Source organism: Oncorhynchus kisutch, linkage group LG14, assembly GCF_002021735.2.
Source record: "Oncorhynchus kisutch isolate 150728-3 linkage group LG14, Okis_V2, whole genome shotgun sequence".
NCBI lineage: Eukaryota > Metazoa > Chordata > Actinopteri > Salmoniformes > Salmonidae > Oncorhynchus > Oncorhynchus kisutch.
In genome coordinates, this window is record NC_034187.2 from 60,314,022 (window position 1) to 60,338,840 (window position 24,819).

General features: G+C 44.1%; 1 protein-coding gene across 1 annotated transcript in view; it reads right to left on the reverse strand.

The window, feature by feature from the left end:
• Positions 1-620: 620 nt before the first annotated feature.
• The window catches only part of LOC109904431 (immunoglobulin superfamily DCC subclass member 3-like), a 33,511-nt gene continuing 9,312 nt past the window's right edge, over positions 621-24,819 (reverse strand). Inside the window, exons 2-14 of the mRNA XM_031789247.1 lie at positions 22,354-22,665; positions 19,674-19,818; positions 18,735-18,865; positions 18,201-18,338; positions 15,841-15,999; positions 7,506-7,671; positions 6,203-6,453; positions 5,788-5,952; positions 4,782-4,970; positions 3,598-3,711; positions 3,232-3,361; positions 2,839-2,974; positions 621-2,083 (exon numbers count right to left, since the gene is read on the reverse strand). Of these exons, the coding sequence (XP_031645107.1) occupies positions 1,979-2,083; positions 2,839-2,974; positions 3,232-3,361; positions 3,598-3,711; positions 4,782-4,970; positions 5,788-5,952; positions 6,203-6,453; positions 7,506-7,671; positions 15,841-15,999; positions 18,201-18,338; positions 18,735-18,865; positions 19,674-19,818; positions 22,354-22,665 (2,141 nt within the window). The 3' untranslated portion in view covers positions 621-1,978. The remainder of the gene's footprint in view (positions 2,084-2,838; positions 2,975-3,231; positions 3,362-3,597; positions 3,712-4,781; positions 4,971-5,787; positions 5,953-6,202; positions 6,454-7,505; positions 7,672-15,840; positions 16,000-18,200; positions 18,339-18,734; positions 18,866-19,673; positions 19,819-22,353; positions 22,666-24,819) is intronic.

A 24,819-nucleotide genomic window follows, 5' to 3' on the forward strand; every position in this document is an offset into this window, starting at 1 on the left:
CTTTAAAGGTTAAAAGTTATATTCAACAAAATGTGATAGTTCCATGTCAAAAGGGGCAAGCCAAGAAAGCCATACAAAAGGACTATTCTTCTATTAAACAAGGCTAATTCACGTATCCTATAATGGCAATTAAATCAAAAAGAACGTTTTTGGCTTAGGTTCAGTTAAAGCACTCTTCATACTGGCTACCCCTTAATACAGGAACAACAAAAATCTGAAAACAATGGCGTAGTTTATCTCTTAAAGGAAGGTTATGAAGGGAAAAAATGAAAACCATTACAAATTTTACATCTTTGGACATCATTCAGCTTGGTTTTCATATAAAAACTTTTTGGGATAGGCTGACGAGGTGTTCTATAGTGGAAACTAGTGCCATGTCCATGCGTTCCAGGTCAGTATCTCCATTAAACTCCCTGGAAACAACATTTTCAGCCGTCGGCTCAAAGCACCCACAAGTTCCCGTGGCAACCGATTTGGCATCTGCAGAGCCAACCAATCAGTATGGCCTAGAACAATCACCTGTTTGGCTTTGTGTCGGAGACCTTTCGAAATTCCATCGGGTTTGTGTGGACAAAACAAGCAAGTGAATTTACCCTTTTTTTAAGGATGACCACCTCTTGTTTTTTTTGGAGGACTCTATGAAAAAGGCCAGAGCATATCTAATTTCCTTTCATAACGGGGAAAAGGATCGTAGATACATTCTTTCGGGTCCATGTTTTCCATAAGGTACCATCCAATCACAAATACATCTTTGGAGATGGACATTCGTACAACATAGGAGGTGTTGTCGCAGGTATGATCACCAAAACGGCATGCCTACATCTTGAAGGAAATTGCCGGAAAATTACCAAACCTGTTGGACCCCTCAGGCTTCGAACCGGATGGAGTTCTGTCTCAGCAGGTCCCTGGTAAGGACAAAGGCTTGTGCTCGTGACAAAGGATGGAGTGGGTTTGGCTAAGGCAAGTGGACAGGGTGTGGGGATGGTAACGCTCAGACACTGCCACAGTTTGGCTCTCCATGGCAGTCATTCAGGTGGGCACCCTGATGCTGGGCGGTGGCTGGCACGGGACTCTGGCATTGGCACAAGAAGTGAGGGGGAAGGGGGGGATCAAGGGTATAGGATATATTTTGGGGTTCTGAGGTAGGCTTGCTCAAGCAGCATCCATCAGGCTAACGTTAGCCTCAACTGTGACTCGGACAATCACATCAGACTGAGGTAGCTATCTTTGGAGGTAGATTTTGGTTAGAGTGGTTTGGGTAAATGTGGGGGAGGGTTGTGGTTGCCTTAAATGGTTCCTCCGGACATTGAGGCTAGTATGGTGATAAAGACAATCAACTCAATAAGGCTATTAGCAAGGCCGCGTCGTCACTTGTGTCTGTTAAGTATTGCAGAGCTAAGGCTAATTAAAGATAATGTAATGTTCCCTGACAAGAAGTTAGCAGGAATTCTCAGTGGAGTTTAGTACACTTAGTGCAAAGATTTCCTAAGTGGACCGGAACGTATATAGAGATCCTAAAGGGCCCCAGTAAGTCATTATATTTGGCATCAGCTGGGGCCTTATTAGCACAGTGCGAATGCATGTACTGTTACCAAGGGGACATCATTGAAACAGAACATTTTGGTTATATCTGCTCCCCTTGGCAAGATAAGAAAGCCCAACATAATAGGACGGCATCTGTAGGAGGAGGCATTTCTCAAGGCTAGCGTTCTGAATTCACATGTGCACGTGCACAGAACAGACTTTGGTTTAAGAGGAGGGAAGGCGAGAGAGTACAGTGGAAACATGGAGCCTTTTTCTGTTCGCAGCAGCAGGTTTGTTGGTGGATGGATAGAACTATGGCGGACCCCTGGCATCGCAGGACACTAGGGTGGCATGTGGATGGGGATTTGGTTGGGCAGGCGAGGTGGAGTATCCATCGAGAGGCAAACTGTTGGGATGGAGGGTAGGTAAGTGTTTGGGGGGTTATTGGCCAATGCTAGCCTGTGCCCATGCCAGGCAGACCAGACGAGTGCTGCTCGATGAGGACCTGGCATTGGGCCGGAAGCACCGGAGCCCCGCCATGACAGGTGGAGTCACGACTCTGGAAAAGAAAGAAAGACAAAAGACAGAGTGTCAGTCTATCATTTATTCCTCCTTTTGTCTACTGATGATGGCTTCTGCATTGTTGTTGACCAATCATCTTGTTCACAATTTCTACTCCTGGACTTAGTAACATCGATATTGTTCAACACAGCTCTGGGGATCCAATTCAATAAAAAACGAAGTGCCACGTTAGCCCCAAACCTTTTGAAAAACACACCCTAGTCTCTAGAACACCTTGAAGTAATATCTTTTTTCCTTGACGTGGTAACAATGTTTCGTTCAGTGGTAACAAATCCAGGCTTGATTGACTAGAGCCCGGAGGCTTGTAATCTATCATGGGGTCAGAAATCACAGACGGATGAGATCTAGATCTCAGATCGAATAGTTGGATGAGCTTGTGACAACAGAGAGATGGGAGTGCGAGGATGATAGATCAATTCATCCTGAGATGTCGGATGTCCTGAAGGTGTCAACTTTGTTTTAGAAACTGAGTTACAACTGGAGGCCAAACTACTGTGACGTCAATGCATGTGTCCTGGCAACCCATATCCTGCAGCTCTGATGTCATCGATGATTCAATTATAAGACTGCGACCTCTATTTAGCCACCTCCTATCTGTTACAGGGATGAAAATAGCCAATAGAACCGTGGGCGAACAAAACGAATGGCCACATTGCGTGAGAGGTTAGCTTAGTGTTTGCTGTGCAGTGAATGAGTCAGTATGCCAATGTCTCAGCGCACCGGCCCTCCTACCTGAGGCACTAACTCCAGGGTGACTTCTACAGGACGAGTGACCCCCCCTTTGGGGATCCCGTTTTGTCCCAGCTGTCCCCGGTCCTCCCCTCTTGGAACAGACCAGCTGTACTGAGTCCCTTTACTGCAGAACAAACTGGGGACATTAATACATTTCAATATTACATGCATACAAGTCCACTCTAAAAAACAACACACACGGCTTCACAAATACAACTAACATGTAATGTACCAAAGTTGACGTTCACAATCTCACACTGACAAGATAAATCATAGGCGATCAGGATATACCTAAAGTTTACCTGGCCTTAAAAACCCAATCTTATAATGACAGGACAGTACTAGAAGCAAAGCAACACATAGTGGTTCCCAACAGGTAGGGCACCTCCTTACCTGTGACGGTACCCAAACATGAGGAAGAGTACACAGAAGATGATGCAGGCCATGCCGATATGAATGCCCACCACTATACCACCCATCGAGCCCTCGCTCTCCTGTCTACAGGTACACTGGTTCTCCCCACCTGCAACCAAGAAACACATGATGAGTACATCCATACATTCATTAGCCCGCAGAAACATTATGAGAAAACATATTCTATCCTTGTGGCAATGCCAAACACAAGTCTAACTAATAGATTCACCCCAAAATAAACTTGAAGCAAAAAGGGCAGAAGATTACCAAATAATTAATACTTGTCTTGAAAATAGTGTTTATTATGCAGTACTGACTCGACTTTAATATTTATTGGAAACTCACCACTGGTTTTGGCACTGCTGCCTTCTTTTGCCAGTGACACCAGCCTCTTGGAGCAGTCGCTCTCGCCGTTCCCGTTATAGGCCACTAGTTTGACTTCATACACCGCGCCGGTTTCTGCAAGATCAAGTCATAAGGCGACAGTGCCACATTATAAAATCGCTTTCGACAATTTCGAAGGTCATCTTTTTTTTAAATGGGGAGATATTGAACGAGTTTTATTGACTGCTTGCGTGATATAAGCCAAGCTATTGATTGGGCGATTGAAAGAGATTGAATTTTGGGAGCATGTCGTTTTTCACTCTTCCCTGGACTGTTCCTTTCCCCTAATGCCTCCCTCCCTAACCCACTTACAACTGTCTTTCCTCTCACTCTGTCATCTCTATCTTGATATCTCTAACAACCTCCCATGTCTCCCTCTTTTAATCTCTCGATATAGATTTAGTCATTGCTACAGTATGAGAAAGCTTATGCTCTGAATGCAATGATGCCGATCAGTAGCTGACACCAACCCATCCAGTCATTTTCCACTAGGTGGCTTTACATTTAACCGTTTTTTTTTTTTTTACAGATACAGCAAAACATGTCAGAAGAAGAAACTAAAGGAACATTCGAAGGTCTCCTTTTCACATTTCGTGAAAGGATATTACGTTTATCTTCCATGCGCATGGTAATTAACTCGCTGTCACATGATCATTCAAATATGGGGTAATTGTTATTCTCGGCACCACTACAACCTTTTAAATCCAGCACTGGCCTGAAGATAACCTCATTGGAAAATCAATATCACATTTCATCTTCAGAATTTTCTGACATTCAGTTATAGGAAAAAAACATGTGGCGGCAGTGCAGGAGTATAGGAGTGACTCAAGGTCCACACATGAAAGATTGGACCCCAGATGGGTGGTTAAGAAGACTGCTATGAGGGGAAAGAAATTAAAACTGCTGTATTAGTTCAACTTATTTGAATGATGACAAAGTCTTTAAAAATAATTTTCAATTGTAACACTTTTTTATAATTTAATATATTATTATTTTATACCATCAAATATAATAAATGTAATCTCTCTCTCACTCGCTCTCTCACTCTCACACTCTCACTCTCACACTCTCACTCTCACACTCTCACTCTCACACTCTCACTCTCACACTCTCACTCTCACACTCTCACTCTCACTCTCACTCACCAAGGCGGGAGATGGTGTGGGCATTGACGTGGCAAGGGAACTGAACTGGCTCCTGGAAGTCGGCATGGGGGACCCTGCGGTAGGTGAGCCTGAAGCCCTCTGCCTTGCCAGGCTTGCTGGGGAGCTCCCATAGCACCTGGACTGCAGTGGAGTTCACCACCTTGGTGAAGAAGGTAGGGGGAGAGGGCACTACAGGAGGACAGATGAAGATTAGAACATTGGATGTGAAAAATAGAAATTAATGAATGATTGAAAAGGTCAGCGGAAAGATAGAAAGACTATAGAGATGGTTAGAGAAGCAGTATGAATGAGAGATTGCGTAGTAATTCAATTCACATGGAGAGAGAGAAAAAGAGAGGGGTGAGGATGAAATGATGATAGAACTCAAAGAGATAGTAAGACAGGGAGGAAAAACAAGGGAGTGTTTATCAGTGACCGTGGATGATTGGAATAGTATATGGGAAATGAAATAAGTGCACAGACGTGGAGAGAACAGATGAGAAAAGTGGGATGTGGGATGTGAGATGTAAAATTGATGAAATTACATAAAGAGAGGGAAGAGGCGATAAGCACCTTTGATCGATCACAGGTTGTAAATAACCAGGCAGACTATCAGACCGTAGAACCATTCTTAAAAAATCTCAATCTTACCCCAGCCATATTCTAAATCTTATACTAGTCTAGCTACATCATCCTAAGCACTCTGCTGTCCGCTTTGTGCAATATACATGGAGCTACTGTATTTGGGGTAGGGGGAAGTACAGTTTGACATTTTCTCCCATAATATAATAGATGTTTAATTATTAATAATATAATATTATCTATGTTTAGGAATGCTTATAAATGTGAATACATGTTTTCAAATGTTTGCAAATAATAAAATACTCATTTATTAATCGTATATGTACACTATAGGTATAATCATACACCGTTTATAAATGGTTATTGTTGAAAGTAATTATAAAGTGTAACTGATCGTAGCAATAGCATGTTCCTGGTGACTTACCGCCCCCTAGTGTTGTGGCCACCACAGTGCTGGACTGCTGGCTGGCACCCAGTGGGGAGTAGGCCTTGAGGTAGATGGAGTAGGTGGTGGCTGGCTCCAGGTTGGTGAAGTCATGCTGGAAGGTGGTTTTACTGACTGCCTCCTGCAGCTCACTACTGTCTGGCTCTGGGGGGAACAACAAGCAGTGTTATCATTAGGGTTAGGTTCCATTTCAGCAGGCACACTCAGTCAAGTGCAGCTACAGTATTTAAAAGAAAACAAAATACTATCGCAATTGCTTAAACATCTGTCCTTAGTAAACATATCATTAGGCTGGCTTTCACCTGGCCAGGTCTTTTACATCAGCACAATGGAGGAGAAGAGGCTAGCTTTGCTTTGAACACTGACAGAGTATCACACAAAGACTCTCACTCACCGCTGATCTTGCGGATGTGGAGCACATAGCCGATGATGCCGTCGGTGATCTCTACGGGCGGCTGGATCCAAGCGAGCTGCAGGGTACTGGGGGAGAGGGCGGTGGCCGTGAGGCCCTGGGGGGAGTCGGGCAGATCCTTGGCCAGGGACACGGCCAGACGGGCGCTAGCCTGGTTGGTGCCGGCCATGTTCTCAGCGATGCACTGGTAGATGGCCTCGTCCTCCGAGGTGATGCGCGTCATGGCCAGGGTGCTGGAGGATGGAGATTAAAGAACATTTTTTTTCATCATTTATTTGAGTTAGAACATATTAAAACATTGGTATATTGGGTACACAACAAGGGTTCATTTCTAACAGATGGGTTGGTTGGTTGTATGAATATGCATTCAAACAAATATTCCGATATACAACAGAATTATTTGTGATTCAAAACATAATCAGGCAGCTAATGAATCCCATCCTCTCGTGTTCAGTGCAAATGCAGAACTTCAGCCTACTTAACGGAGAGAGATGTCAGCCACTGTCGAACAGTGCCACCTTGAGGTGGAATATATGAACTGCTCTTCTGTAGGTCTGACCAGTCTTGATGAGAATGATATCATACCAGCACTAACTGATTTATATCAATTGAGAGGATGGGACCATGGTCCCAAAGCGTATACATCATTCAGTTAAATTGGTAATTCATAAATAATGTCTCGGATATGTCAAGGCAAAAACATTAAACACAGGATAATGGAAAGATCAACATTATTTCAAATGAGATTTTACACATATTTCACCATTTCTGATCATGGACTTTAGCCTAAATCAACTGCTAGTATGTGGGAATAACAAAATCATCTCTATTGCTGCCCAACAAAAGTAGTTTGTTTCTGCTTTCAGTGGACAACCTTGGTTCCAGAGAATCTGGATGTTGATTTGGGGGTCTTTACGATTCCCCTTGGAAAAAAATCTAGGGGAAACGCTGATTTTACAGATTTAGCTTTGTCTATTGTCGACAAACGTTTTACTTGCAATGATTTTGGTATGTGTTTGTTTTACATACTTAAGTTGAATGCACTGACTGTAGGCCTAATTCACTATAGATAAGACTAAATGACAAAAAAACATACATGTAAACCCAGGGATGTATTCATTTTATAACCTGCTTACAGTTTAAGAATGGAAGCAAACACAACAAAACAAAAGTTTCTATTGTACAAATACAGGAAGGCCCCTCCCCGTTTCATTCAGTTTGCTTCCGTTTAAGAAATGTTTTGCAAAAGAATCGGCGGAATGAATACACCTCTGGTGTACAGTACCTGTTGTTGTTGGTGAGCTTGACATTGTCACCGGGCATCAGGATCTTGCCATTCTTCAGCCAGATGAGGTGAGGCTCGGGGACGCCCTGGGCCACACAGGTGAACACAGCACTGCCTCCCGCTGGTTTTGAGACAGACTGCGGCCACTGCATGAACTCAGGGGGAGCTGGTGGGAAGAGAATGATGTAAATTCAGCAAAAAAAGAAATGTCTGTCAACTGTGCTTTTGTTCAGCAAACTTAACGTGTAAATATTTGTATGAACTTAACAAGATGCAACAACTGAGACATAAACTGAACAAGTTCCACAGACATGGGACTAACAGAAATTGAATAATGTGTCCCTGAACAAAGGGGCAGCGGGTCAAAATCAAAATTAACAGTCAGTATCTGGTGTGGCCACCAGCTGAATTAAATACTGCAGTGCATCTCCTCCTCAAGGACTGCACCAGATTTTCTGGTGTTACCCCACCAGAGATGTTACCCCACTCTTCCACCAAGGCACCTGCAAGTTCCCAGACATTTCTGGGGGGAATGGCCCTAGCCCTCACCTTCTGATTCAACAGGTCCCAGACGTGCTCAATGGGATTGAGATCCGGGCTCTTCGCTGGCCATGGCAGAACACTGACATTCCTGTCTTGCAGGAAATCACGCACAGAACGAGCCGTTTGGCTGGTGGCATTGTCATGCTGGAGGGTCATGTCAGGATGAGCCTGCAGGAAGGGTACCACATGAGGGAGGAGGATGTCTTCCCTGTAAAGTTCAGCATAGAGATTGCCTGTAATGACAACAAGCTCAGTCCTATGATGCTGTGACACACAGCCCCAGACCATGACGGACCCTCCACCTTCAAATCGATCCCGCTCCAGAGTACAGGCCTCAATGTAACGCTCATTCCTTCGACAATAAATCCAACCATCACCCCTGGTGAGACAAAACCACGACTCGTCAGTGAAGAGCACTTTTTGCCAGTCCTGTCTAGGCCAGCAACGGTGGGTTTGTGCCCATAGGCGATGTTGTTGCCAGTGATGTCTGGTGAGAACCTGCCTTACAACAAGCCTACAAGCCCTCAGTCCAGCCTCTCTCATCCTATTGCAGACAGTCTGAGAACTGATGGAGGGATTGTGTGTTCCTGGTGTAACTCGGGTAGTTGTTGTTGCCATCCTGTACCTGTCCTGTAGTTGCCATCCTGTACCTGTCCCGCAGGTGTGATGTTCAGATACCAATCCTGTGCAGGTGCTGTCACTGCGAGGACGATAAGCTGTCTGTCCTGTCTCCTTTTAGCGCTGTCTTAGGAGTCTCACAGTACGGACATTGCAATTTATTGCCCTGGCCACATCTACAGTCCTCATGCTTCCTTGCAGCATGCCTAAGGCACGTTCACACAGATGAGCAGGGACCCTGGGCATCTTTCTTTTGGTGTTTTTCAGATTCAGTAGAAAGGCCTCTTTAGTGTCCTAAGTTTTCATAACTGTGACCTTAATTACCTACCATCTGTAAGCTGTTAGTGACCGTTCCATAGGTCCATGTTCATTAATTGTTTATGGTTCATTGAACAAGCATGGGAAACTGTGTTTAAACCCTTTACAATGAAGATCTGTGAAGTTGTTTGGATTTTTACAAATTATCTTTGAAAGACAGGGCCGTTTCTTTTTTTTTGCTGAGTTTATTTGTTGTAAGTGTATTGTGTATGTAAGTGTATTGATTCATCTTTGTATCAATTGCATTTGCTTGTGATACTATGTAACTTTGCATGAAAGTAAAATATAGGACTAGCACTTTCAAAAAGTCAAGTGGGGAGGTGGATGATATGTGGAAAATGGGAGGAGGCCAATAGGAGAGGAGTAGAGAGGAGAGGAGACGAACGGAGAGGAAGCAGGTTAGTGATGTGGAGCGATGAAAAGGTTGTTTGGAGAAAAGATAGGAAGAAGGCAGAATAACAGAGGAGGATGACAATAGAGGAAAGATTGAGGGTGAAAGTAGAGAGAGGGAAAACGGCATCGATTAGAATGACAAGGCCTTTTGGGGGAGAGCATTGAGTTCTATGTGCTGTCAGTCTCACAATGAACTATAGAGGGCAGTACTGATCCTGTTTTGGGGCAGCTGTACTATCATATAAAGGTGGTTATGATCATTGCAGTCCTTATAGTAAGGACCTTGAGAAGTGAATGTGATTTGATCATATCTCTAGACCCTATAGTTTTATACAGTTTCCTCTAACTTGGTAGAAACACAGCTCTCAAATCTAACTATCTAAATACACAGTAGGTTCCTGAGTTTGTCCTGACCATGTGACCTGACCAGGAAACACTTTGTCCTTAGTTATAGTAGCCTATAGCATACTACCCACATTACATATACTTCAATGTGTATCAATACATACAAACATCCCTACATCTACCACAACAGATCAATAAAAATATTCCCAATGATTTCCCCTCCTCTTCCCGGAGCTTGAACTTAACATATGGAGAGCCTAGACTTCCAGAGGACAGCCTAGCCTAATCTAACCCTAACCCCAGTCCCCACTTCTCTATCCCCATGTTGACCCTGCCTGGCCCTCTGGTGTCCCCGGGACAGATGCAGGGTTCGTCGTCCCGCCTGACACCAGGCTCAATAGCACACAATGGGACATGCATATATGTAGAGACCCCCAGCCCCTTTTCCCCTAAGCATCTAATTGATCTATTGACACTGACACCCCCTGAGCCCCTGTCCTCACCCCTCCCTGGCTGAGACCCAGAGAGACTGGGCCTGGGAAGAGAGAGAAACAGGGTCCAGTGGGAGGTAGAGAGGGAGGGAGGGAGAGTATGAGAGAAGACAGAGAGAGAGTGCGAGAGAGAAGGGAGAAATATAGAGAAAGGGAGCGAGAGAGATGAAGAAAGAAAGAAAGGGAGAGAGATGGAGGAAGCGAGGAATTGAGAGATGAGGTTGTGAGTACTGGAGGGTGTGTGTGTGTGTGTGGGGGGGGGGGGGGTCAAGGGTCATAGAGACACCCATTAAAATAGAAGACCATTAATCAATGGAGGCATAGATTTTATATTCCCCAAACTGCTTTCCCTCTGATGGGCCCCAATTTCTTTAAACATACGGACACCAATACAGATCCTCAGGATCTATAAAAGGCTTGGAGGGAGTTGTTGTTGAGCAATGGCCGTCAAAGTGTCTTTTGTCTTTTGCTTGTTTGTTTAATCGGTAAGAGGAATGTTGAGGGAGATGTGAGGACATAGAGAGACATTAAAAGAAATTGAATTGCAAGAGAACTCTTGGAAGTTAATCTGAAGTTCACTTCAGCCAGTCTTGTTGCTGCCTGTTTGAGTTTGTCATTAAATCTAAGGCATTGCCAGCTGTAGCATTGAGCACTGTAAGCATTTAGGTTAATGGCCTTCAAATATGTCTATACTATGTTTTTTCCATTATATTTCACACCGAATTCTAACAGAGCTCTAATGGATGATGAACAATAACTTGAAATTGAGAGTGACTATATCATGTCACTACTATGTCATGTCACTACTATATCATGTCACTAGCCTGATGATGTATCATTTAATTATTGGAGATGATAGCAGGCACTGGCTTCAACACCACTGTGAAAGGGTTGAGTTTGTGTTAGGAGAGATGATGACAGCGGGGGGGGGGGGGGGGGGGGGGGGGGAGACTAGTGAGGGATAAATATTGGGCCGATTGTTGGGAGGGGCGACTGGAATGGATGTCTGAAGCACAAAGGGGGTGTTTTTTGTGTGTGTGTGTCACGTGTGTATGTGTGGCGGTGAATGTGCGCACATGTGTGTGTGTAACTGTGTCATCAGTCTACACCCAAATAGCCTTCTTTCGCCATGACTCCAGGTACACTTCACACTTCAGCAAAAGAAAAATTGGTTTAAGGGGAACGTAGAAAAAATAATTTTCTCACTCTTTTTAATACATTAATACATTAAAACCCAATAGAGGTGGAGCCAAGGAGAGAATTGCTGTCCATCCCTTCAGCTGATCAACTGTGTCTCTCCAGCTGAGATCTAACTGTCAGCTTCAGTGTCCATACATCAGGCCAATCCATAGCACGTATTGATCAATTAGACTTTTAGCAGAGTCTTAGACCTGACCTTGAGTTTCATCACCAGGGGCATTCCTCATCACCTTCCTTCCATTGTTTAGCTTTTTGTCTTTTGTGGTAGGAGTATATTTTTGAAATATATATCACGTAGGTTATGTTGTTACTAGTTATAGTTACCTAGATAGTGTGAATCAGAGTTGTATAGAGATCCTTATACAGTATGAGTTGAATATGCCCCTCGCCTCAGTTACTTCATATACATTGTGTGAAGTATATTTATCAAAAAGTAACTGATTTAGTTCTAACACAATTTATTTTGTAAATCGAGTTTTGGAATATGTTTTACATATTTACATAATGGACACAATTTGGTATGTTTCTAACATGTGTTTTATAAGTATGACAGTGATGTTTCTAACTTTATACATTCTGATGTTTATTTTTTTCTAATCCATGTGGTGTGTTCTGTCACTTAAGTGACACACTCATGAAATAATGCCCTATTTCCAACTATGTATGTTCTACTTTCTGAAATATATGGCGTTTGGTTCTGACACTCATATCTAACATGAGCAAGTCCCCCTCAGTAAGCTGACAGCTGTGGGATATGCATTTTAAAGCATTTCAACGATTCCAACCTTCTCCACATTTTTCATATGAAAATGTTCTACCCCAAAAAAGTCTATGGATGAGGGGATGGTTATAACTGGCGCTCCATTCAGAGAAAGCAGTCATCACATAATGGCCTGGCACCCTTTGTGTCCCCCCTCAGACGGTGTGTCCCCCTGAACTCTGTCCCCCACCTCCTGACCACCAGCTGTGACAAGAACAACTGCCCCCCACCCCCACCCCCACCCAAACACCGCAGTAACGAACCACAGGGGGTGGGGACTGGGGGAGTGGTCACCTTCCTCCCTCTTTGGGGATGCATCTGTCTTACCCTCCTCCAACTAAAACCCCACCCCCTTCTCTCTCTCCTTCCATATCTGTCCAGTCCGGTACGGTGTCCTGTCCTCTCTCCTCCCTGACTTTGACGATTTTCCTATAGCAGGCCCTCCAGGACAGGGACAGGGGTAAGGGATGAGAGGTGATCCCTCCCCACCCCTCCCACACACAATGACCATCTTCAGCTTCTGCTCCTTCTTTTTTCTCCCTCATTCTTTCTCTCCTCTCTCCCATTGTTCAATCTCTGGCCTTGCATCTGTCCTGTCCTATCCTGGCTGTCCTCCTGTTCTGTCCATGACCATGACCATGACTGGTTCAAGAGCAGAAGGGAGAGGGAATTGGACTGTCTGTCATGAGGACAGTGTGTGTGAAAGAGCAGACCTCTATGCCCTCCAATAACCTTTAAGCAGTGCATATGGCTAAGGGTTTCCAACTTTAAAGTAGGACTTTCAACTTGTGTGGAGTCTGACATCATAATAACAGCATGATATCTCAGGGTATTCCATATTATTCTATATTATCAGACTTGCCTTATTGGTAGAAATAGGGAACAAAATATAGATGAATGAGCTAAAAATAGTGAATTAATTAAATAATGAATTAGTCCCATGGTCATTGCTATTCTATATAATTTGTGCCTAACCAATACGTTTGTATTATTATTATTGGGTGCAGCATGGCCATTTTAAGTCCATACTATGGTGGTGGATTGTAGCCACAGTATCAAGTATCATAGAAAATATTGAGAGGACATTCTAGCTGAATATACCTTGAGTATCACACTTTGAAAGGGACTAAGATTTTAGGTCACTTTGGGCCTCCATTTGACATTGACAATGTCCATGAACCAATAATTTCACCCATTTCATGTGACCACCATCCTAAAAAGCTCTTTGTTCTTTTTTCTTTAACAAATAGAGAGAAATTAATTAATTAATACATTAAAGACCACCTCGTCCAGGGCCAATCCACTTGTGAAAGACTGATAGGGAGAACTATTGATTGACCAGGTCAAAGAGGCTGACACAACATGGATATGGGAGAGCCTTAGCAGCTGGGTGCAAAGTAGAGTGATTTAAATGGAATACGGGGGTGAAGGGATATATGGATATCTAGGTTACATGACTAAGATGTAGGCCTACCTTCTTTTAGTTTTTTACTTTCTAGGTAATATGTTACTACCTTGGTATCAGGTAACATTTTGCTAGCTATAGGTTACATTTTGTTAGGTATTATGTAAGGTGTTGGTAGCTAGGGATTGTAACAGTTTGCTTACTACTAGCTATTGTAACTAAGCAAGCAAGCCTTGTCGAAACCAGAACGCCCATAAGGGCAGGAGCCTATCTCCTGTTTCTGTAGCTTGAGGCAGCTTTATGTACAAGTACACCCCCTGGGCAGGACGCTAGCCTATCACAGGTATTGTCACTAGGTATTGTAATAAGTCCTTCAAAACAACTATATTTGGCTAGATCATTAAGGAAAAGCTATATACATTGTAATTTACTGATTGACTTTGAAAGTGCAAATGCATTATTAGATATATTACATCAACATCAATATATTGCATATACAGTATCAGTTACATATTCAGTGGCAATTATTGCTTCTAGAGAGGCAGGGGAGAAAATGCATGATTACATTCTGATATACAGTGCATTCGGAAAGTATTCAGATCCCTTGACTTTTTCCAGATTTTGTTACGTTACAGCCTTATTCTAAAATGGATTCAATTGTTTTTTTTCCTCTGATAAATCTACACACAATACCCCATAATGACAAAGAAAAATTGTTTTTTGACGTTTTAGCAAATGTATTAAAAATGAAAAAATGAAATATCACATTTACGTAAGTATTCAGTCCCTTTACTCAGTACTTTGTGGAAGCACCTTTGTCAGTCTCTGAGCTCTATGGACAATTGCTTCATGGCTTGGTTTTTGCTCTGACATGCACTGTCAACTGTGGGACCTTACATAGACAGGTGTGTGCCTTTCCAAATCATGTCCAATCAATTGAATCTACCACAGGTGGACTCGAATTAAGTTGTAGAAACATCTCAAGGATGATCCATGGAACCAGGATGCACCTGAGCTCAATTTCGAGTCTCATAGTAAAGGGTCTGAATACTTATAAAATAAGCAATTTCAATACATTAGCAAAAATTACAAAAAATAACTGTTTTCACTTTGTCATTATGGGGTATTATGTGCAGATTAATGAGGATCCATTTGAATCCATTTCCTAATAAGGCTGTAATGTCACAAAATGTGGAAAAAGTCAAGGGGTGGGAATACTTTCCAAATGCACTGTAATCCTATCCATAGTTGTTTATGGTAGGGCAATTTTTTTCTTATTATGTTGTTGGTCACTCACATTACCCAGAGATGGTCCTTAGTATATTGGTCAACCCTTAGGATAGCCAATTAAACTGGGGGAGGGTGAAATATGAGGAGGGTGAACATATGGACAGTTCCTGGGTGATGGATGGGCCTGATGGATGAGGTATTGGTAGCAGTGGACACACACACACACACACACACACACACACACACACACACACTGGAGACCAGTGTCAATGTTTAATTACAAGTGGGAAGTCAGGGTCTCTCTCGCGCCAATAGTATCACCAAAAATGACCAACCCCCATCCCCACCTGCACCTCACCCCTCCCTTCAAAGCTCTAAGGGGGCCAAAGGTGAGGTGAAAGGGTGGAGCTTGGGTATCGACTCCTCTCTCCCAAACTCACCCATTTTCCTTCCCTTCCCTGGCAGAAGTCATGGCCAATACAGGTTCATGTGATGGCATCAGCAAGTCCCAATAGCCCAAAGCTCAAACCCTACACCCATACACCCCCACCCCCATCACCACACTTTCTGGACATGGACCCCCCCATCCCCTATCCTGCTCCTGTGATCACGTGTATATGTCAGTGTCATGGTCAGTTGATGGTCATTTACTGACCCAGGATAAAGCTTTATGAATGTGATCAGCAGCACTGGGTTGAAACGATAGAACCATTGGCTAAGGCTCACTCTGTGACTTGTAAAGCTATTTTTGGAGGATATCACTTACTGTATAAATTCTTAATTAATCATTTAAACTTTACTTTGACTCAGGCTCTGCCTCTTAGTGAGGTGAGGCAGGTACAGTATTACCGTTTGCATACTATTGTGTTGACCTTAACTGTACTCTCCTGGCTCTGATATTTTATTTTCACATTGTCATGTTCAGCACAGTGCTAGCAACATTGGTGGATGTGGCCAACTAGGCCAGCTCAGTACAACCTGGCTCGGGTTACTTCGGCATAGTAGTGTGAAAAGGTTTAGGAGGGAGCTCACCTTGCACCACCAGTCTTCCCAGTGCAGTACGCCTCATCCTGGTCCCGGGGCGGTTGGCGGCGCACACGTACACCCCCGAGTGCTGCAGCGACACGTCCGAGATCATCAGGTTTCCAGTGCCCAACACCTGGATGCCCTCCACCCCGATGGAGCGCCCATCTGGAGAGAGCACACACACACAAAGGAATAAGACATAGGCCAACATAATACAAAAAAACACAGGGTTTAATGAAAATCAAGTTTGAAACCTTAAGTTTATAGGAGGGTTGGTTGTTTAGCAACAAAATCAACGCGTGCACAACTATGGGGCAAAACAGTTTTGGCTTAGATTGTTGACAACATGTAAACTAGATTTAATCTCCAATGTTTATTAAAAACATAAAGTTGTACAATGAGCACTTGTCTCAAATATAGCATTACAGTTGTTGGTTAGCTAGCTAGCACATTTTTGCCATGTTAGCATAGACGTGACATCAGTCAAAACACCTCAAAACAAGGTATGGTATCAAGAAGAAGATACAACTAACTAAAACGAGCCACTTACGATTCCCTACACGGCAGTTTATTCTCATTGTTGCTAGCTATCTGGCCATCCACAATCACAACAACAACAGCCTTCTGCCCCATTGAAGGGGGCACATTGTTTTCGTGACGTTCTCAGCTCACTCACCTATAGAGCAATATAGTGCATAATACGCAGAATAGCTAAGACAGAGATCAACTCATTGTTTAGCTACAGTCGTGGCCAAAAGTTTTGAGAATGACACAAATATTAATTTTCACAAAGTCTGCTGCCTCAGTTTGTATGATGGCAATTTGCATATACTCCAAAATGTTATGAAGAGTGATCAGATGAATTGCAATTAATTGCAAAATCCCTCTTTGCCATGCAAATGAACTGAATCCCCCAAAAACATTTCCACTGCATTTCAACCCTGCCACAAAAGGACCAGCTGACATCATGTCAGTGATTCTCTCGTTAACACAGGTGTGAGTGTTGAGGAGGACAAGGCTGGAGATAACTCTGTCATGCTAATTGAGTTCGAATAACAGACTGGAAGCTTCAAAAGGAGGGTGGTGCTTGGCATCATTGTTCTTCCTCTGTCAACCATGATACCTGCAAGGAAACACGTGCCGTCATCATTGCTTTGAACAAAAAGGGCTTCACAGGCAAGGATATTGCTGCCAGTAAGATTGCACCTAAATCAACCATTTATTGGAGAGGAGAGCGGTTCAATTGTTGTGAAGAAGGCTTCAGGGCACCCAGGAAAGTCCAGCAAGCACCAGGACCGTCTCCTAAAGTTGATTCAGCTGCAGGATCGAGGCACCACCAGTACAGAGCTTTCTCAGGAATGGCAGCAGGCAGGTGTGAGTGCATCTGCATGCACAGTGAGGCAAAGACTTTTGGAAGATGGCCTGGTGTCAAGAAGGGCAGCAAAGAAGAATGTTTCCACTACATTTTTCTCTCCAGGAAAAACATCAGGGACAGACTAATATTCTGCAAAAGGTACAGGGATTGGACTGCTGAGGACTGGGGTAAAGTCAATTTCTCTGATAAATCCCATTTCCGATTTTTTAGGACATCTGGAAAAAAGCTTGTCTGGAGAAGACAAGGTGAGCGCTACCACCAGTCCTGTGTCATGCCAACAGTAAGGCTGTTGATGTGTGGGTTTGCTTCTCAGCCAAGGGAGTGGGCTCACTCACAATTTTGCCTAAGAACACAGCAATGAATAAAGAATGGTACCAACACATCCTCCGAGAGCAACTTCTCCCAACCATCCAGGAACTGTTTGGTGATGAACAATGCCTTTTCCAGCATGTTGGAGCACCTTGCCATAAGGCAAAAGTGATAACTAAATGGCTCAAGGAAACATCACATCGATATTTTGGGTCCATGGTCAGGAAACTCCTCAGACCTTAATCCCAGTGAGAACTTGTGGTCAATCCTCAAGAGGCGGGTGGACAAACAAAACCCCACAAATTCTGGCAAACTCCAAGCATTGATTATGCAAGAATGGGCTGCCATCATGTGGCCCAGAAGTTAATTGACAGCATGCCAGGGCGGATTGGAGAGGTCTTGAAAAAGAAGGGTCAACACTGCAAATATTGACTCTTTGCATCAACTTCATGTCATTGTCAATAAAAGCCTTTGGCACTTATGAAATGCTTGTAATTATACTTCAGTATTCCATAGTAAAATCTAACAAAAATATCTAAAGACACTGAGGCAGCAAACTTTGTGGAAATTAATATTTGTGTCATTCTCAAAACTTTTGGCCACGACTGTACTATCATTAACTCAGTGTGGTATAAATTAAGGCTAATGTATGCCATTCTGATTGCATGAGAACAGTTGTTACCCAGCCTGCTCCAGGACACAATGGGCCGGGGGTTCCCTGTGGCAATGCACTCCAAAATGGCTGTCTGGTGGACGGTGATGGTCAGGTTTTGGGGCCCAGAGAGGATAACTGGCTCCTTGTAGATTCTGGAAGCCTCACCTGTAGATAGGGGAAAAGGACACGAACAAAGAGAGAGAAGATAAGACACTACTGTTAAACAGGTTCGTCGGCTGAACCAGACCATGTTCGGACTTTGGCTTTAGCCTATAGGGATTTTGTCAACATTTGTGATTAGCATAAACGTGGCCAGTTTAATAATCTTTATAGTGTCCAAAACAACTAAAATATAGATTGAAAAGCTACACGAACAAACCCATTGAAAGAGCACTATTGACAGGTCCCTTTAATTATATGATCTATACTGTAAGGGCTGGTTTCCCCGGAACAGATTAAGACTAGTCCTGAAATAAGATGCGCTATCAATGGAGAGTTGCCATTGAGCATGCTTTTTAGTCCAGGACAAGGCTTCATGTGAGTGGGGTCAGTACCACTCACCGGTTACATTGAGCACAGCCTCATGGCTGAAGCGTGTGTTGGCGATGTTGGAGGCCATACAACGATACACCCCGGCATCAATCCGCCTCACACCAGTCACCTGGAGGATACCCATTGGCAGGAGAGTGTACCTGGCCAAGGGAAGGGGAGGGGTTTAGAGAGGTGTGAGTGCACAGGTAGACATATAGTTCGGCTGAGAATTTAGAAGTTAGCTACTTTTTCAAAATCTCTGTCTGCAGCATGGTAGCTACATCGCTAATGTAGCAATTTATCTTGCAGGGTGACACCAAGCGCCAAGTTCATTAGCAATCATCCCAAAATAATAACATTATGAACCGTGTGTGTCTGTGTGTGTGTGCGTGCATAGGAGTGTATAGGCCTATATACACTGAGTGTCCAAAACATAAGAAACCCCTTCCTAATTTTGAGTTGCAGCCCCTTTTGCCCTCAGAACAGCCTCAATTTGTCAGGTTTAGACTACAATGTGTTGAAATCGTTCCACAGGGATGCTGGCACATGTTGACTCCAATGCTTCCCACAGTTGTGTCAAGTTGGCTGGATGTTCTTTGGGTGGTGGACCATTCTTGATACACAAGGGAAACTGTTGAGCGTGGAAACCCCAGCAGTGTTGCAGTTCTTGACACACTCAACCCAGTGCACCTGGCAGCTGGCAGCTACTGCCATACCCCACTCAAAGGCACTTAAATATTTTGTCTTGCCAATTCACCTGCTAAATGGCACACATACACAATTCATGTCTCAATTGTCTTAAGGCTTAAAAATCCTTCTTTAGCCTGACTCCTCCCCTTCATCTACACTGATTGACAGGTGACATTAATAAGGGATCATAGCTTTACCGTGGATTCACCTGGTCAGTCTATGTCATGGAAATTGTGCTCGTAAATGTTTTATACATTCAGTGTATTATGATGATGTCACCTGTTGTCGGTAGTAGTGAGTGGGGTTCTGTCCCTTTCCCAAGTGATGTTGGCCTCTGGCACACTATCGACCTGGCACTTGAAGCGAGCCACACCGCCATCGTCCACTGACATGGACTCTGGGTGTGTGTGGAACTTAGGGAGGGCTGAGGAAGAAAGAACAACAAAAGTTATATCTCCATTTAACATTTATTGACACGGGATATTCTAATTGAGAGAAAATCTCTCTTTTGCAAGAGGAGACAATATTATACAAAAATATATATCTATAAGATGTACATATAATTCATATGCACATGCACAACATATGAAAGTCGTTCATTCGGTCACGTGTGTGTGTGTGTGTGTGTGTGTGTGTGTGTGTGTGTGTGTGTGTGTGTGTGTGTGTGTGTGTGTGTGTGTGTGTGTGTGTGTGTGTGTGTGTGTGTGTGTGTGTGTGTGTGTGTGTGTGTGTGTGTGTGCGTGTGAGAAAGAGAGACAGCGAAGGGAGAGGGAGAGGGAGAGAGCGAGAGAGATGGGGGCTTTGGGATTTGGGTGTTGAACAGTATGCGTAGGACAGTTTGTGTCTGCACAGAATGCACGTGTTTATCTTAAATCTTGTCTGAACACAATGCTTTGTGTGTGTGTGTGTTTTGTGTGTGGCAGTACACTTAGTGGGGTGTACCATTCATCACCCACAATGTCACAAAGAAACACAAGAGATGAAAAAGTCTGAGGTGGTCTCGGGTTGCCAGATATGCAATTGAGGTGTTCTCAGCGTGGAGCATCATGTATAACAGTCTATAGATTCCGATGGGGTTTTGGGTTGCCAGGTACAGTTGTGACAATGGTGTTCGCAGTATGGAGAACAGAACAGACTCTCCTGTTATGACAGAAAGGGGACTACATGTAGTGATCTCCTATAGATAAGACAAAAGCCATTGTTTGGCCTCCACTATTTTTATGACTTCTGATTAAAGCAGGGACATATAAATAATGTCTGGTAAAATGACTGTAGCATTACACTGGAGTGAATGGGAGGACCTGGTAACATTCACTGCTGGTTCTCTCCTAAATCACATTCAGAGGGGAATATTATTGACTAATTGTGTGTTTGTGTAGCCAGGCTACACATTGAACATATTACTCATTGTAAAGCCTTGTTCACATTACCCATAAGCACTCCGTTACGAACGTCATGCATTTCAATGGGGACGTCCACAACGGAGGGAAAATGAAACGCCCCCTTGCGTTTGAAGGCTCCGTTGCGAGCGAGACGCCGCATACTTTGACATTTTCCAAACTTTGCCTCGCCTTCAATCCAGCCAGAGTCCGTTGAAGAACAGAAAGTTACCAAACCACAGCAGATGGTGAAAATATTTGGTTTTCGGTGATGTCTTTCTGGGATAGCTAGAAACATATAAACAATTACCCATTATATTATATGACTGTTGCCTCCCGTTTAAGTTTATTGTGATTGTAATGATATTTTTTTAAATTATAATTATTAGGTGGAGGTCGCTGGCTACAGTGAGGTCCTGAGCGCTCTGGAGCAGGTTTTCATCAAGGATCTCTCTGTACTTTGTTCCATTCATCTTTCCCTCGACTAGTCTCCCAGTCCCTGCCGCTGAAAATATCACCACAGCATGATGCTCCCACCACCATGTTTCACCGTAGGGATGGTGCCAGTTTACTTACAGACATGATGCTTGGCATTCAGGCCAAAGACTTCAATCTTGGTTTCATCAGACCAGAGAATCTTGTTTCTCATGGTCTGAGAATCCTTTAGGTGCCTTTTGGCAAACTCAAAGCAGGCTGTCATGTGCTTTTTACTGAGGAGTGGATTCCTTCTGGCCACTCTAGCATAAAGGCCTGATTGGTAGAGTCCTGCAGAGATGGTTGTCCTTCTGGAAGTTGTCCCAACTCCCCAGAGAAATTCTGGAGCTCTGTCATAGTGACCATCAGGTTCTTGGTCACCTCCCTGACAAAGTCCATTCTCCCCCGGTTGCTCAGTTTGGCCGGGCGGCCAAGTCTTGGAAGAGTCGCCACCATTCTTCCATTTAAGAATGATGGAGGCCACTGTGCTCTTGGGGCCCTTCAATGCTTCAGACAGTTTTTGGTACCCTTCCCCACAATCCTGTCTCGGAGCTCTACGGACAATTCCTTCGACCTCATGGCTTGGTTTTTGCTCTGACATGCTCTGTCAACTGTGGGACCTTTTTATATACAGGTATACAGGTGTGTGCCTTTCTAAATCATGTCCAATCAATTTAATTTACTTGGATTGGAGGTGGACTCCAATCAATTCGCAGAAACATCTAAAGGATGATCAATGGAAACAGGATGCACCTGAGCTCAATTTCGAGTTTCATAGCAAAGGGTCTGACTTAAGATGGGTAATCTTTGCATTGATACAGTCTTTAAAATGAGTTATTTAGCTACTGTATTTCTAAGTGAAAGTAGGGATTGGCTGGTGGAGAGCAACCATGCCAGAAAGGGTAAATTAACCATTTCCTTTAATACTCAATACTATCGTGTCTTGTGTTGTGTATAGATATATAGGTGAAGTGTTTTCTGTTTATTGTACTGTATGTGTATTGAGTGTTAGATATGCCCTCTACATAAGTGACTGTTACGTAGGTCACCATTACATAAATAACACTAGTGAACCATAAAACAGTATGTAAGGCAGGTGAACTCACATGCCAGCTGAACCCGGGCCTTGCGGCTGACCAGCATGCCAAAGCGGTTCTGAGCGGCGCAGTCGTACTCTCCAACATCCGTCTCACTTCCGACTCTGTCTAGTCGTTTCTGGAAGCTCTGGATGAAGAGGGTCCCATTGGGCAGCACCTGTACACGCTCCCCCACAACTACGGGCACCCCGTTCTTGCGCCACGTGATCGAGATGGAACCCTCGCCCTCTACCCGGCAGTCCAGCATCAGCGGCCGATCCCGCACAGCGATGACGTCACTGGGCTCCAATAGGATTGCCAGCTCCTTGGCACCACATACATCTAGAAAGGGGCGTGAAGAAGATCATTGGCTGTTAAGGTTGAGAATATCAGTGTTGGTTCATTTTGTAGACCAGTACAGTGGGGGTGATGCTATTGCATGTGTCTAATCACCCACTATGAGTGAATTCACTAAGGATCTTAATGTTGGCTATATATAGTAGCTTACCTGTTCATCCAATCACTTTAAGATCAGTTAAGAGGACCAGTAAGGGAGATTGATACTCTGACCCTATGGGACAATCCATTAAAGGAAAAACTTCAAACTGAATTTGTAAACTATACCTCACAGAACTTTCTACTTGGGCATTGAGCATGCCATGGCGGGAGCCTTGCCTGTCTCTAATCCATTCATACACCAAGATTCCTATCCCATTCCCTATGTATCTGTGTTTACAAGCAAAGTCTGAGACGCAACAACGCAGAAGGGGACCGGAATAGAGATGGACAGCCACGTTCGCCAGGGGACGAACTCTTCCAACCCCAAAAACTGCCCTTGACACTCTACACTGGCCAACTGATTGATGGCTGTGTTAGTTCCGCGTCCAAAACACTTTTACTGAAACCGGCCACAATAATAGGGCTGAATGCCGGGGAGTCATTGAGCCAAAGAGGGCAGGAACAATGGCTGAGATGGAGGCAGAAGACTAGAGAGGGTTAGTGGGGTCAAGTTAGGAGAACTTCTATTGAACCAAGCGCAGACCGGCAACAATGGCGCAGTGACGACACTTACACTTGTTTTTACCCTACCTTCTGACAACCCCCTAGAAAGTCCCATCACCATAAACCTACACCCCCACCCCCTATGGGGGCCATCTGCCCCTCTTATGCCCCCCCCTGCATCCCTGCCTCCCTTTCACCAAGGCTCTGGGGTGACTTTCCCATGCCACTGGATCACCCCATTCGCCTCTTGAAGTTGACCCCACCAACATGGCAAGTCTTCCCAAAAACCGCTGTCCCGCCCTGACCCCTCAAGATGGCCGTTCCCTTTCTCCCAGCTGTTGAAGTGGGGGAGGGAAAGGGAGTCAGAGAGTGACACACCCGAAAAGCCTCAATGCCCCCTGCTCTTGAACTTGCATGATAAGACACACCATCAAAATAATGGATAACTTTTGCATCTGTTTATCTGAACTGAATAGTCATTTACACCATTAAAACTGTCTACATTGTATTTCTGATCAATTTGATGTTATGTAATGGACAAAAAAAAGGCTTTTCTTTCAAAAACAAGGACATTTCTAAGGGACCCCAAACTGTTGAACGGGAGTGTAGCTCTCGCTACTTTGCACAGAAGGATACCTGTTTTCTAAGGGTACCTTGTCAAGCCTTAAAGAAAAAACACTTTTCATTAGTCCACTGTTGATAGAGTCAAACAAAAAAATGTAACACTAGCTGTCAAGGTTTTCATTTTGCATCATCATGATGATGTCGCTGGTGATACTTTGCTTCATGCAAAACCTTTTGGGACAGTTAACTAATGAAACAAATACTAAAATATATATATATTTTTTGTTGTTGTATTTCACCCCTTTTTTTCTCCCCAATTTCGTGGTATCCAATTGGTAGTAGTTACAGTCTTGTCTCATCGCTGCAACTCCCGTACGGACTCGGGAGAGGCGAAGGTCAAGAGCAATGCGTCCCCCGAAACACAACCCAACCAAGCCGCACTGCTTCTTGACACAATGCCCATCCAACCCAGAAGCCAGCCACACCAATGTGTCAGAGGAAACACCGTACACCTGGCGACTGTGTCAGCATGCACTGCACCCGGCCCGCCACAGGAGTCGCTAGTGCGCAATGAGACAAGGATATCCCTGTCGGCCAAACCCTCCCCTAACCTGGACGACGCTGGGCCCCATGGGCCTCCCTGTTGCGGCCGGCTGCGACAGAGCCTGGACTTGAATACAGAATCTCTAGTGGCACAGCTAGCACTGCGATGCAGTGCCTTAGACCACTGCTCCACTCGGGAGGCCCTCAAAATATTGTTTTTGAGTGTATTTTCCATTTAAGCTTCTACAGGCCCAAAGTGGTAAGGTCAGGTTCCAAGTTCAGCTCAGAACAACATAATGTATCACATCCAGGCTACATCACATCCGGACATGATTGGGAGTCCCATAGGGCAGCGCACAATTGACACAGCATCGTCCGGGTGTGGCC